Source organism: Geotrypetes seraphini, chromosome 3 (assembly GCF_902459505.1).
Source record: "Geotrypetes seraphini chromosome 3, aGeoSer1.1, whole genome shotgun sequence".
NCBI lineage: Eukaryota > Metazoa > Chordata > Amphibia > Gymnophiona > Dermophiidae > Geotrypetes > Geotrypetes seraphini.
In genome coordinates, this window is record NC_047086.1 from 223,287,862 (window position 1) to 223,303,511 (window position 15,650).

Here is a 15,650-nt window from a genome sequence, read left to right on the forward strand (position 1 = left end):
ATGAATGAAGGTGAAAGAGAGAGATTTGCAAGCACTCTCTCTCTCTCATGGGTTTTCAAACTATCCCTAGACAATATACAACTGCATGGGGGTGTCCCGACTAGGACTGGATTGAGAACCCCTGCACCACAGAAAGCACAGTTACTTACCGTAACAGGTGTTATCCAGGGACAGCAGGCAGATATTCTTTACGCATGGGTGACGTCACCGACGGAGCCCACGGTACGGACCTTTTTACTAGAAAGTTCTAGTTGGCCGCACCGCGCGTGCGCGAGTGCCTTCCCGCCCGACGGAGGAGAGCGTGGTCCCCAGTTAGTATAAGCCAGCTAAGAAGCCAACCCGGGGAGGAGGGTGGGACGTAAGAATATCTGCCTGCTGTCCCTGGATAACACCTGTTACGGTAAGTAACTGTGCTTTATCCCAGGACAAGCAGGCAGCATATTCTTTACGCATGGGTGACCTCCAAGCTAACAAAGAGGGAGGAGGGATGGTTGGCCATTAGGAAAATAAATTTTGAAGTATAGATTGGCCGAAGTGCCCATCCCGTCTGGAGAAAGCATCCAGACAGTAGTGAGTAGTGAATGTGTGAACTGAGGACCAGGTGGCCGCCTTGCAGATTTCCTCAATGGGTGTGGAACGGAGGAAAGCAACAGAAGCGGCCATAGCTCTTACCCTGTGGGCCGTGACAGCACCGTCTAGGGACAGACCGGCCCGAGCGTAACAGAACGCGATGCAAGCTGCAAGCCAGTTGGATAGCGTCCGTTTAGAGACCGGTCGACCCAAACGATTCGGGTCGAAGGTCAGGAAGAGCTGAGGGGACAAGCGGTGAGCCCTTGTACGATCAAGATAGTAAGCCAGGACACGCTTGCAGTCAAGACTGTGCAATGCCTGCTCTCCGGGATGTGAATGAGGTTTCGGGAAGAAAACAGGCAACACAATGGACTGGTTGAGGTGAAAAGCTGAGACCACCTTTGGAAGGAATTTTGGGTGGGTGCGCAGAACCACCTTGTCATGGTGAAAAATAGTGAACGGTGGATCGGCAACCAGTGCATGAAGCTCACTAACCCTCCTGGCAGAGGTGATGGCAATGAGGAAAAGAACCTTCCATGTCAGAAATTTGAGCGAAGTTGTGGCAAGTGGCTCAAAGGGAGGTTTCATGAGGGCAGATAAAACCACATTCAGGTCCCAGACGACCGGAGGAGGCTTCAGAGGTGGTTTGATGTTGAAGAGGCCCCTCATGAATCGGGAAACCAGAGGGTGAGCCGTGAGAGGTTTTCCAAAGACCGGCTCATGAAACGCCGTGATGGCACTGAGATGGACTCTGATAGAGGTAGACTTGAGGCCTGCGTTGGACAGGGAGAGCAAGTAGTCCAGAACAGTTTCCACCGCTAAAGAGGTGGGATTGTGATGATGACGGAGGCACCAAGAGGAGAACCTGGTCCACTTCTGATGGTAACATTGGAGGGTGGCCGGTTTCCTGGAGGCGTCCAAAATGAGACGGACAGGCTGGGACAGATTTCCTGAAGAGGTCAGCCCGAGAGAAACCAAGCTGTCAGGTGGAGCGAAGACAGATTGGGATGTAGTAGAGACTGATGTTGCTGTGTAAGTAGAGTAGGAAACACAGGTAGAGGAATGGGATCCCTGGAGCTGAGTTGAAGCAGGAGGGAGAACCAGTGTTGACGAGGCCACCGGGGAGCTATGAGGATCATGGTGGCTCCGTCCCTGCGGAGTTTGGATAAAGTCCGCAACATCAGAGGTAGAGGCGGAAAGGCATAGAGGAACCGATCCGTCCAATCGAGAAGGAATGCATCCGGGGCCAGACGATGAGGAGAGAAGAGTCTGGAGCAGTACTGGGGCAGCTGATGGTTGTGAGGAGCTGCGAATAGGTCCACCTGCGGAGTGCCCCAGCGAGCAAAGATGGAGTGGAGCGTGGGAGGATCCAAAGTCCACTCGTGAGGTTGAAGGATGCGGCTGAGATTGTCGGCCAGGGAGTTCTGTTCGCCCTGGATGTAGACAGCCTTGAGGAAGAGACTGCGGGCCGTGGCCCAGGTCCAAATGCGAAGGGCCTCCTGACAAAGGAGGCGAGATCCGGTGCCGCCCTGTTTGTTGATGTAGTACATGGCAACTTGGTTGTCCGTGCACAGGAGCAGAACCTGAGGGCAAAGAAGGTGCTGGAAGGCCTTGAGAGCATAGAACATGGCTCGTAGTTCCAGGAAATTGATGTGATGAAGACGCTCCTGCGGGGTCCAAAGACCTTGGGTGCGTAGGTCTCCCAGGTGAGCTCCCCATGCATAAGGGGAGGCATCCGTGGTGATGGTCATGGAATGCGGGGGAAGATGAAAAAGAAGGCCCCTGGAAAGATTTGAGGAGTTCAACCACCATTGTAGAGATTGCTGAAGAGACGATGTCACAGAGATGGGGTGAGAAAGAAGATTCGAGGTCTGCGACCATTGGTTGGCCAGAGTCCATTGAGGTGTCCTGAGGTGGAGTCGTGCCAGGGGAAGCACATGCACCGTCGAGGCCATGTGGCCCAGGAGGACCATCATCTGTCTGGCAGAGATGGAGTGATGAAGGAGCACCTGACGACACAGGCGGAGCAGGTTCCGCTGACGGTCGGAGGGGAGAAACGCCCTCATTAGTGTGGTGTCGAGAACTGCTCCAATGAACTGAAGGCGCTGTGTGGGAAGCAGATGCGACTTGGGGTAGTTGATCTCGAACCCCAGGAGGTGGAGGAGAGAGATGGTATGATGAGTGGCTTGTAGCACAAGTGGAGACGTAGGTGCTTTTACCAACCAATCGTCCAAGTAGGGAAACACCTGGAGGTTGTGAGACCTGAGGAAGGCCGCCGCCACAATGAGGCATTTGGTGAACACCCTGGGTGATGAAGCGAGGCCAAATGGTAGCACTTTGTACTGATAATGGCGATGGTGCACCTGGAATCGGAGGTAGCGCCGTGAAGTTGGATTGATTGGGATGTGAGTGTAGGCCTCTTTGAGGTCCAGGGAACATAGCCAGTCGTTCTGAGAGAGATGAGGGTAAAGCGTGGCAAGGGAGAGCATTCTGAACTTCTCCTTGACAAGACATTTGTTGAGGTCCCTGAGATCGAGAATGGGACGTAGGTCTCCTGTCTTTTTTGGAACCAGAAAGTAACGGGAGTAAAATCCCCGGCCCCTTTGTTCCAGAGGTACTTCTTCGATGGCATTGAGGAGAAGGAGGGATTGGACCTCCCTCAGGAGGAGGGGGGATTGAGGCGAAAGAGAAGCAGACTCTACGGGAGGATTGTCTGGTGGAAGAGTCTGGAAGTTGAGAGAGTAGCCGTGGCGGATGATGTGGAGGACCCACTGGTCTGATGTGATGACCTCCCAACGGCTGAGAAAAATGTGGAGCCTGCCTCCGATTGGTTGAGGGAGAGGCAATGAGGGTGGAAGACTGGCTAAGCCCTGGAGAGAGGAGTCAAAAGGGCTGAGAAGGTTTGGCAGGAGGAAGAGGCTTGGCAGGCTGGTTAGACTGTGCACGAGCCTGGTTGTGTTGGTGTTGGCGAGCCCGCCTAGGTTGCTGTGAAGGTGGGTTAAGCGGCCTAGCGGAGAATCTGCGCTGGTATGAAGACTGTGGTTTGTAAGGCCGAGCAGGAGGGGCCTTCTTCTTTGGTTTAATGAGAGTATCCCATCTGGTCTCATGGGCGGAGAGTTTTTGTGTGGTGGTATCCAGAGACTCTCCGAACAATTCGTCTCCCATACATGGGGCGTTGGCTAGTCGGTCCTGATGGTTGACATCCAGATCAGAGACCCTGAGCCAGGCCAGTCGGCGCATGGCCACAGCGATGGCAGATGCACGAGAGGTGAGCTCAAAGGAATCATAGATGGAGCGCACCATAAATTTTCTAAGTTGAAGCAGGCTGGAGATGTGCTGCTGGAATAGTGGAACCTTGTGCTCCGGCATGTACTTTTGCAAGGCGGAGAGTTGCATTACCAGATGTTTCAGGTAGAATGAAAAGTGGAAAGAGTAATTGTTTGCTCTGTTGGCAAGCATGGCATTCTGGTAGAGCCGCTTGCCAAACTTGTCCATAGTTTTGCCCTCCCTGCCAGGAGGTGTAGAGGCATATACACTGGAGCCTTGAGTCTTTTTTTTTTTAAAGTGGACTCAACCAGGAGAGATTCATGGGGCAGCTGGGGTTTATCAAATCCCGGGATTGGAATAACCCTGTAAAGGCTATCCAGTTTACGGGGTGCCCCAGGGACAGTTAATGGATTTTCCCAATTTTTATAAAAAGTTTCCCGAAGGATGTCATGCACGGGTAACTTCAGGAACTCCTTAGGAGGTTGGTCGAAATCTAATGCCTCCAGGAAAGCTTGTGACTTCTTGGAGTCAGATTCCAGAGGCAAAGATAAGGCCCCCGATAATTCCCTGAGGAATTTTGAAAAAGATTGCTCAGGTTTAGATGTGGTATCGGGGGCCGAGGGTTCTTCGTCCGACGACGATGCATCCTCCTCGGTACCGAGGGGAGATTCTTCCCAGAGGTCCGGGTCTCTGACATCGGTGTGTGCGTGCCGAGAGACTGGAGTGGAAGGCTCGGTATGATGAGCTTTAGACCGAGACTTGCCTGAGCGTACCGAGACGGCACCGGGGGATGAAGACCTGTGTCTGTCTCGGTCCCGGGAAGAACGGTGCCGGTCAGGTTCGCGGGAAGACCGGTGTTCCGCTCGGTCCCGAGGAGGATCGGATGTCGTCAGAGCGACGGTCTCGGCATGGGCATGGGTATGCGGTGCCGAGAGAATGGGCATGGAGGGGTCCATAGGTACCGATGGCGTGGATACCGGTTGGACGGTGTGGGGCTCGGGCCGGTCTGGTACCGAAAGCAGCGGTGCCAAGATAGAGGGCAAGAGCTGTTTAAGTTGCTGTTGGAGTTGTTCCTGCAACTTATCCTGGAGGATGGCCGCAATGCGGTCATCCAGGGGTGGCACCGGAACCACTTTTTTCTGCTTTGGTTCCATGGGTGCCGCTCTACGCTCCGGCGATGAGGAGGCCGATGACGAGGCACTCACCGATATCGGAGCGGAGCGCTTTTTAGTTCGGCGTGGAGCCGAAAGAGCCGGTGTCGCCACCGAGGTGGGAGGGCGCTCAAGGGTGGAAGGCTTCTTAGCCGGCTTACCTGGCGCCGGTGGCGCCGATGTAATGTCAGGCGGTGTCGAGGTGGTCGGTGCCGACTTCGATGGTGCCGCAGTTGAAGAAGTCGAGTCCATAGTCGGGCCGGTGCCGAACAGCAGACTTTGTTGGATTTGGCGATTCTTCAAAGTGCGTTTTTTAAGAGTGGCACAGCGGGTGCACGAGTCCGCCCGATGCTCCGGTCCCAAGCACTGTAAACACCAATTGTGTGGGTCAGTGAGGGAGATCGGGCGTGCACACCGCTGGCACTTCTTAAAACCGGGCTGCGGGGGCATGAATGGAAACACGGCCTCCGCAAAATCAAACCCCGAGGCCTGGATCGTGACAACAGGCCCCGCCGGGGCAAGGACAAAAAAGGAAACAAAAAGATATAATTTTTTTTTTTTTTTTTTTGGAAATGAAAGAAAAAAGAACCCGAAGGTAAATAAACGAAAAAAGAACGCGAGCGGGAAGGCAAAAAGAGGATTTCAATCGGAGTTGAAAAACGCACGTCTTCTTCGCTCCGCGGAAACGAAGAAACTGGGGACCACGCTCTCCTCCGTCGGGCGGGAAGGCACTCGCGCACGCGCGGTGCGGCCAACTAGAACTTTCTAGTAAAAAGGTCCGTACCGTGGGCTCCGTCGGTGACGTCACCCATGCGTAAAGAATATGCTGCCTGCTTGTCCTGGGATAAACACAGGTTACTAGGATGGCTCCAACTAAGCATGTTGGCACACATTTTATGTCGCCATTTCCTTAGGATTTTTGATGATTATCCCATTGCGTGATCTCTCTAGATTTACTCTGTGAAAACAGTCTCATTCTCAAATGCGAAGCATCATAAAATGTAAAAAAGAAAAAAGTTTGAAACCAAGTCATAACCTCACCGAACAAATCAGCAGGAGGGAGAGAAGAGCTAATGGGCAGAACAATGAAACAGAAGTCCATCCAGTTATGAATGTCTTTGGAAGAAGGCAGAGTATGAATACTGAACTCAAAAGAACATAAGAATAGTCTTACTGGGTCAGACCAATGGTTCATCAAGCCCAGTAGCCCGCGCTCACGGTAGCCAATCCAGGAGTGTCAGGTCAAAAGCAGACAATTGAGCGCAGCGCGGAGGCACGCGCCACAGAAAATTACTATTTTTAGGGCTCCGACGGGGGGGGCGTGAGGGGAACCCCCCACTTTATTTAATAGAGATCGTGCCGCGTTGTGGGGGGTTTGGGGGGTTGTAACCCCCCACATTTTACTGAAAACTTCACTTTTTCCCTGTTTTTAGGGAAAAAGTTAAGTTTACAATAAAATGTGGAGGGTTACAACCCCCCAAACCCCCCACAACGCCGGCACGATCTCTATTAAGTAAACTGGGGGGCTCCCCAACAAAAACCCCCGTCGGAGCCCCTAAAAACTGTAATTTTCTTTGGCGCGTGCCTCCGTCTTGCGCTCAGTTGTCGGCGCGCGCCTTTGTCTTTTGCGGGGTTGTCTATGAACCCAATCCAGGTCACTAGTACCTGACCAAAACCCAAGGAGTAGCAATATTCCACGCTACCAATTCAGGGCAAGCAGAAGCCTCCCCCATGTCTTTCTCAATAACAGACTATGGACTTTTCCTCCAGGAAATTGCCAAACCTTTCTTAAAGCCAGCTAAGCTATCTGCTCTTACCACAACCTCTGGCAATGTGTTCCAGAGCTTAACTATTCTCTAAGTGGAAAAATATTTCCTCCTATTGGTTTTAAAAGTATTTCCCTGTAACTTCATCGAGTGCCTCCTAGTCTTTGAAATTTTTGACGGAGTGAAAAATCGATCCACTCATACCTGTTCTACTCCACTCGGGATTTTGTAGACTTCAGTCATATCTCCCCTCAGTCGTCTCTTTTCCAAGCTGAAGAGCCCTAACCTTTTTAGTCTTTCCTCATACGAGAGGAGTGCCAAATAGATCACAGCAGAAATAATCTGCCATTTAAAATAACTTCTGATAACACTCAGGCCAAACCCATACTTTAGCACTAGGAAATACACCACATAGTGAAACAGCTTTTAAGACTGTAGCAGTCAAACAGGTTGGAGGTGCCTTTTAGGCTTACTGAACCAAAATCAGTGCAAAAGCTTATGCCGAATAAATCAATTTATTGCAGAGTATCCCAAAATCTTCAATTCTTTCCTCACCTGTTTTAGTTTCCATCCATCAATTTTAATAACAAAAGTCAGCCTTGGAGAACTGGCATACATATTCTTACCTTCTTTAACCATTCCAACTGCCAGGCATTTCTGAAAGCGGCAGAACTGACAGCGATTTCTTCGCCTCTTGTCCACGGGGCAGTCCTTGTTGGCCAGACAAATGTACTTGGAATTTTTCTGTACTGTGCGCTATGAAGAGGGGATAAAAAAAAAAATTTACAGCCCACCAATACAAAAAAGAAAACAGAGATCACATTTGTATGGCACAGCTTCTAATTTTATATTCAGACGCCGGTGTTTATTGACCCGACAAGTTTTCCTCCTGCTCCTTTGTACTTTTAGCTCAGTCTGAACCAGGGCTGGATTTAACACCGAGCTACCCAGGGACTCTCCCATTTTATCCTGTTCCCAATTCCTTTAGACCAGTCCTCATCAGAAGGCTGTGTACCAAGGAGCCTTCTGGAATCTTGCAATCGTGTGCTCTTAATGAGGCCACCAGGTGTCACTATTACACAAAGGTCTAGAACGGGGTTGTGAGCAAGTCTGTTGGCTGCAGTATCCCCAGAAAATGGAAGACCTATATCAGGAATAAAATCCATGCGTTTGCAGTTGCACAAAAGGATTAAGGTCCTCGTTCCTTCACTCTGCTTTCTCTAGTATTGTGGGCGAGATGCAGCATTTCTTTTGTGACCTGGTACTTCATTCATAAAGTATGTCTTACAATTCATATATTTTTAAATGTTTAGACGTTTTATATACCCAGATGGGTTTGTTTTTTTAAACTTTCTCTCATTGGTTTTAACTATTATTTTAGTTATTTTTGTATATTGCTTTACGTCCTTCTCGGTTGTATATTTTAGGACTCATGAGGCAGGCTATTTAGCCGAAACCTGGCCCACGTCAAGTCATATAATTCGCAAGACATTCATATATGCACATGGTTGCCATGAAAGTGTGTTCGGTTTGAAGACCTGGCCTTCTCTGCTATTTCTGGATTTCTAGATTCAGTAAGCCAGGAAAAATCAGCACTATGCCCTGTTTTATAAAAAGGGTGCTCTTCCCAGAGTGCCTTTTTTTTTTTTTTTTTAAATAGAATAGCGTGTAGCACCAATTCCCACAACTACAAGAAGGCACCAGGACACAGGCCTGCTGAAACCAGGTGGAAATCCTGATGTGCAAGTTGAGTGTGCATCCCCCTAATTCTCTATGTAACTTTTGGGAATTTAGGCAAAGTTCTTTATAGAATCGCATGCGTGCACAACTCCAAATTACTGCCAATTAACAACAATAATTGTTGGCAGCCAAATGAGTGTTAATGGCTCATTAGTTAATTTAGCTGTGTGTGCAACTCAGGATTGCGCCCAAATGTGGTCAACCTTTACAGAATCCAGGACTATGTGGATATATTTTTTGGTGCTTATGCATTACACTGATTTTTAAAAAACATATGCATCTATAATCACATCAGCACCTCTAAAAAAGAGTTTTTCCCTCATGGCGTTGTGTCTTGCTGAGAGAGAGTGCGTGAATCACTGCATTGCCTGCGTGGAGTTCTTCAGCGAGTGGCTACTGTTATATTTTGGTGGGAGGAGGAAGTGTCAAGAACAAATTATTTCCTCAGAAATGAGAAAGTGTGTCTGGATAAATACAACCCAGAGAAGTGGGATGCATACATTTCCTAACATTGTCCCCATCTTAATCCTATTGACAGTTGCCTCCTTCCCCTCGGCAGATCATGGATGTGGAAAGTACTAGGCCCATGGTATCGCCTACCTCAAATGCCTGAGCACACTGGATGAATTTCTGTAGAGAATATTGTAACACCTCCCCCCCCTTCCCCAATGGATCACTGCAAAAGACTTCAGTCTGGCTTTAAAGCATGATCTATACAATATTTTTGGTCAAAGTCAAACTGATCATTAAGAATAAGAACCTTCTTAGTACTTTTGCTTTAATGAGGCAAACTAGTCCAAATTGATATATTTTTCCTTGCCTCTTGAAACCCCATACTGCTAATAAAAGGCTTTAAATGAGAGAGGTCCCAGTAATTGTGCAATGACGACACCTAGTGATGTGATTTAAATCGCATGATGACAAAATTCTGCCAAAACATGGAGCTGGTATGGTAACCAAGCTAGATGAATTGGGAGGGGGAAACCCCTGCATCATTGTATGTAAATGAAGGCTCACTGCTCTGGACTCCAGCCATACTTCCAACCAAGCTAAAAGCTAGAAAAGTAGGAGTAACTGGCAGGGGCTTTAAATATTGCTTGAATCTAAAATATTTAAACAGATACATGCATGTTCCAATAATTGTGTATATATTTTTTTAAATTGAGGTCAGACAACTTATTTCATATTTTGTTGACTGCTGTTTTGAGTCAAAACCCATATAAAAAAAAAAAAAAAAAAAAAAAAGAGTATAGGGACTCACTTATTAAGCAATTTTTGCAAAGACACAAATAGAACACTTCGGGCTCCTTTTACTAAGATGCGCTAGCGTTTTTAGCACGAGCTGAAGATTTGCGCACGCTAACCCCCGCGCTACGCAGAAAATACTGACGCCAGCTCTACGGAGGCGTTAGCGAGTAGTGTGCGCGGCAATGTTAGCGAGCGCTAAAACCGCTAGCGCAGCTTAGTAAAAAGGCCCCACAGTTTATAATATAAAAGTTGACAATATAAAAGAGAAGAAAATACCAGAAATTAAATATTAAGGATAGACTAGTACCAAATTTGAGAGGAAAAAAAAAATCTCACAAAACTTCCCCAATGAGAAATATACTTCCAGGTTAGCTGGAACACTGAATTAATTTACAAACTGCAAAAACTGATCAAGAGATTTTGGGGCTCATAACAAAAAAAACCAAACAAACCCAAAAAACGTCTAAAAAGTGGCCTAAATGGGTACTTCGACGATCAAAAAGCCTGATCGTCCAAGTACCCATAACCAAAGCTGGTTTTAGATGTATCTAAAACCAGCTTAGGCCTTTCCCCTGCCTCTAAACGCATAGAGCGAAAAGAGGCATTTTTAAAGGAGGGGAAAGGGCGGGAGGTGGGCCGACCTAGACATAGGCGTACAGCAGGTATAACCAAAAGTATAGGCAGGTTGCCTAGTTGGCACTTATGTTTTGACTTAGACCGAGTCAAAAAAGGTATAAGTACCGAAAAAGGGGCCACTGAGCTGAGTGCAGCTGCCACGATCAGCTCAGCAGCCCTGGCAACCTGCCCACCCCCTACTGTGATGGCAATCGGCCGCTCCCCCTGAACCGTGGCACTTCGGGAGGGGGGGCTGATCGCCATCGTGGCAGGAGAGATGCCCAATCTCTCCTGCCCCGGTGACCCCCCGATACGATTGGGGCAGGAGGGAGCCCAAGCCCTCCTGCCCCACCGAAATCCCCTACGTCCCATCCCCACTAAGATACGGGCTGGTGGGATCCCAGGCCCTCCTGCCCTTGATGCACCCCCCCCCCCCGGAGGGGATCGGGGCGTGTGTGGAGGGCAGGAGGACCTGGGATCCCTCATGCCTATATCTTAGTGGGGGTGGGGGGGAGGGGGTTTCGGCGGGGCAGGAGGGCTTGGGCTCCCTCCTGCCCCAATCATGTTGGGAGGGCGTTGCCAGGACAGGAGGGCTTGGGCTCCCTCCTGCCCGATCCGATTGGAGGGGGGGGGGTGGATCATGGCAGGAGAGATTGGCTCTCTCTCCTGCTATGATCGTTGCTGAAGGGGGGGGGGGGTTGGATTCTGTAACCGGTATTCTTTTTGACAGACACTGGTTGCAGAATCCAACTTTTAGGCGAAAGATTGGCCCCTCCTTTGCCTAAAAGCTCTTGTGTTGGGCGTTTGGAGCTTAGGCTTTTTTTTGGTTGATTATATGTTGTTAGTGGTAGTCTGGGCGTTTAAACAGCTGAACGTAGAGACAGGCCATTATAAAAAAAAAAACCTCCTTTTGGATGTTTTTTTTTTTTGAGAATGGACATTTTCCCTGCTTCTACTTTCAGTGTTTAGGGCCTAGGCCAAAAGGGGACTTAGACGTTTTTTAAAATTATGCCCCTCCGCGTGATTTGGTGTGTATTTTGTATTCATTGAACTACATTTTGTATATGCAAGTTCGACTCCTAATACAAATTGTTGAAACAAACAAAATATCCCCACTAGTTACACTGATAATAGTAAGTAACTCTAAGATCAAGATACAGGTGGTACTCTTATTAGTAATGGTCTAAACTATGAACAGAACTAACGTAACTGAAGAAAACATAGTTTTTTAGAAGGTATTCAGAACAATGTATTAACACAGTTTTGATTAGTTTTAGTGGTCCTCGCTCACTTAGATATGCATATAATAATTTTGACTGTGAAGACACTCCTAAATACGAGTCCCTTTCACTCCTCCATTATCATGCATATTTTTATGTAAGCTGGTGTAAGATAGGCAAGGTATACATTTTTTAAATAAATTCCAGTAGGTTGCTGTCAGCATTTACGAGCCAGCCCGTAATCCAGATGGCAGTTTTGGAACACTACAACAAAACAAAAAATAGGAACTTTGACTATTTCAGCCTTTATAACCAAAGCAGTGCTCAGAACCGTGTAATGGTGAGAAAATCACGAGTCGGGGAATACTCCCCTGTGAGTGTTTTCAGTCGTCTATCATTGCACCATCTTCATTTGGTAGAAAGGGGATAAAATAGACTTCAACAAAATTTCAAGTGTACTTAATAGTGTAGGACGAACTCCCCAAAAAATTTTAAATAAGGTTCATAAGTTAACAAGAAAAATTTTTAAACTTAACTTGACTGGAATTAAGGAGAAAGGAAGTTGTTTCACTCCAGCGGGTCCTGACGTGTTTCGCCAGTGGCTTCCTCAGAGAACCCCCATTTGCTGGCAATCAAAGAGTAAAACTTCTCCTCTGCTCCCAAAAGGAAGTGACGCAGGACACACAATATAGCCAATTGTCCACCCATGTTCTTTTTATCTGCATAGGCAACATACAATTTCCCTGTCTTTTTATTTAATGCACATTAGAAGTGCACCTCCCAGAATCCGGCATTTCGGGGTAAAGAGTTCCCTTTTCTAAACATCTTTTAGTATGGTAGCTAAATTTCTGATGTGGCACCCTCAGTAAGTTACAGTTTCAGGCCCTTTGCTGCAGGATGGCAGGTCATACCTCATCTTTTCAAAAACTGTTTTTCTCTGGAAAAACACATTTAATAAGAATCAATTGTAAAGACAGCCTTCAAAGGTTGCCAGGGGCTAATGGAAAGCCCAACTCCAGAGCATCCTACTAAATTCCGCCGTTTTTCAATAAATGGTTTCCCATCGCTGTTTAAAAGAAACAATTTCAGGTGCTAGACATTTTTTCATCTCCCTTAAGGTGATTTGAAATCGAACACACTGGTTCTTCCAGGCCAGGGCTGATGAATCTGACCAAACTGGAAAACCTCCACTGCTCTGCCATAAAACCATGAGGTATAACTTTTTGCATTGGTAAGTTTCCCCTCTCCTGGCTCAGTGTCTTCATCCAAACCAGCCTTGCTAATGCAGTTGCAGAACAATGGTTCTCAAACCCCCCCCCAAAAAAACCCAAACAAACCCCAAAACAACCTGTTCGGGGGGGCTCCCTGGCTAGTCAGGTTTTCAGGATATTCATAATGAGTACTCACAAGAGACATCTGCATACAGTTTAGGCAGTGCATGCAAAGGTCTCTTTGGCTGTTTGTTGTGGATATCCTGACTGGCTGAAGAGTCCCCAAGACAGGTTTGGGAACTACTGCTCCAGAATCAAGATTAAAGAAGGGGGGACTGGCCCCCGTAACGAACCTGTGCACATCCACACAAGGAGTCAACTGCAATGCTTGGCTCAGGATGCTGTGCAGGCATCATCCACAGCCAGTGGGGGGGGGGGGAGGCAGTCAGCCCTGGCCAGCATCTTGGTGAGAGTGCAGGCACCCATTCTTCTCTTTGCCCCCTCCATTTCTTCCCCCCCCCCCGATGCATGTGCGTGCCGCTTCCCTTCCCCCGTACCTCACTAATGTTCTTGGTGCGAGCAGCAACCCCCAAGCTGCTGTTGCGCCAGTCTCGGCTCTTCCTCTGATGTCACTTCCTGGACCCACACTTAGGAGTGGCGTCAGAGGAAGAGCAGACACTGGCACGACAGCAGCTTGGGTGTTGCTACTCGTGCCAGGAATATTAAAGAAGTACAGGGGAAGGGAAGCGAGGCACGCACGGCAGAAGGGGGGCGGGGAAGAAGTGTGTGGAGGTGGGGGGCAGAGGAGGAGCCCCACCGTCCTGGGCGCCTCTTGCCCTAGCTATGCCACTGTCCACAGCCTCTGCGGGGGAGGGGAGCCCCTAGTTATTGTTATTGCATAATGACCAACGGTTGAGGCTTGGGTCCAGGGATTCAGAATTGCAGAAGGGACTCTGGTGCTTGATCACCTGCCCAGGGCTGTTGCAGCAATGACAGGACTGAAAAGTTGAGGGGAAAAAACAAACAACCTCTCATGAAAGCAGTAGAAGATATTCTTCAAATGGTAGCTATGAATCAATTCTCAGATTTCATCTTTGGAAGCCCTGTGTGCAGTGGCTTAGCGAGGGTGACCAGCGCCTGGGGCGGTGGCTCCCCTCCTCCTCCTCCTCCCCCCCCCCAAGGAAGACCGCACCCAGGGTGGACTGTCCCCCTCGCACCTCCTGTTACTAAACCACTGCCTGTGTGAAAGAACCTATAGAAGGTGGGGACCAAATGCTCCAAGAGCCTAGTAACTATGAACCTGAACAAGTACCAATTCCCTGGGTTTTTTTGTTTTTTTTTGCTTGGACACAGTAATTTGAAAGAATAAAGATTTTACTCTCACCTTAAAGAAGCCTTTGCATCCTTCACACGTACGGACCCCGTAATGCTGACATGAAGCATTATCCCCGCATACAGCACAGCGGCCTTCATTGGAGCTCGGGCTCCGCGCTTTGGCAGGGGACAGAGAGTTGTCCAGTAAAATAGGGTTGTCCAATAGTGAGGGCCCCTGTCCAATTGGAAGAGCTGAAAATCCCACTGGAGAAGTCTGAGACAGTGCAAAGACCTCGTTATCATTCAAGTGCTGGTCGAGCCTATGCGCAGCCGACTGTGTCTTCAAATGATTGTGAGAAATACTAGGGCTGTGCGATGGAGGGCTGAATGAAAAGAAAGATGGCTGTGAAAGGTTGCCTTTCTGCTGTTCTGTCCAAGATCTCAAACCCTCGTAACTCTGGGTTGGGGAGTAGGCGCCAAAGGAGTTTTCCCAAGCTGGAACCTGGGGATTCTGGAATCCAGGCGTGGAAGGAGAAGGGATGGAACAGGGACTGCCATAGTAATCGGACCCACTGGAGGACATGGTTTCATCCAGCTGACTAGTAAAAGTGCCGGGGTAACAACCATACACTTGGTATTCATCCAGCTTAAACGAGGACTGAGGGGCAGAGGTTGGGATCTGGTAGAAAAAAGCGTCAAAGTCTCCGCTGTAACCGTCCATGAAAGTGCTGAAACTCGGTAAAGAAGTGCTGGCAGCGATATCCGTGTTGACCAGGTCCATGGCGAATTTGCTGAACTCGGTTAGAATGTCAGTGGGATAGTTCTCGCAGGGACCGCCATTCTGTGGTAATGTTCCATACTGAGCTTGGATACAGGGCATTGCTACAAGAGAGACAAAAATAATATATATTCAAGCACCTACCTAAAAATTTGTATATACACCCCTCCCCCCAAACACACATGCATTTTGCAAATGAAAGTGAATAGTGTGTCTTAAGTGCTTTGAAAATGAGCCCCTTATATGAACGACCCAATGTACTTCATTTCCTTTCAGATACTGCACATGACAATAGGATGGATTGTGTGAATTATTGTTGTGTGTACCTGATTGTAAAAACCGCTTAGAAAACCTTGATAGGCGGTATACAAAAAAATCCTAATAAAACTTAAGATCAAAGGTTTATATAACATACATGTTTCTCTCAAAGCCCTTTTTACTTCAAAACAACTTACACTTAAGTGAAAGTTTGTACAAAAGCAGCTCACAAATTTCTAATGGAAGCTGGATTCTAGCTCCTGTCTAAACACACAGTCTTAGTTATTTATAGGAAGAGCTGCTTGCAGTTTTTATTCAAGAAGCCAAACGGCCCCCAAGCATTATGGGGTAATGTGTGTTTTCATGGTTCCTTCTTGACATTTTCTAGCTGAGAATGCAGCACACTTGAAAAGGTTCCTGTCAAACATTAAAAGGCGTCGAGAGCATTAGAGCAACAGAGACTGAATTTGTGTTTATACTTTATAACAGGGGTGTCCAACCCAAGGGCCGCA

At 48.1% G+C, this 15,650-nt stretch overlaps 1 protein-coding gene across 2 annotated transcripts in view; it reads right to left on the reverse strand.

Annotated features, from left to right (window-relative positions):
• Positions 1–15,650, reverse strand: part of NR4A1 (nuclear receptor subfamily 4 group A member 1) — a 76,494-nt gene that overhangs the window by 14,370 nt on the left and 46,474 nt on the right. For both annotated transcript variants that reach the window (XM_033936211.1, XM_033936209.1), the window contains exons 2-3: positions 14,173–14,984; positions 7,381–7,510 (exon numbers count right to left, since the gene is read on the reverse strand). In XM_033936211.1, coding sequence (XP_033792102.1) covers positions 7,381–7,510; positions 14,173–14,982 — 940 coding nt within the window. In that variant the 5' untranslated portion in view covers positions 14,983–14,984. The remainder of the gene's footprint in view (positions 1–7,380; positions 7,511–14,172; positions 14,985–15,650) is intronic.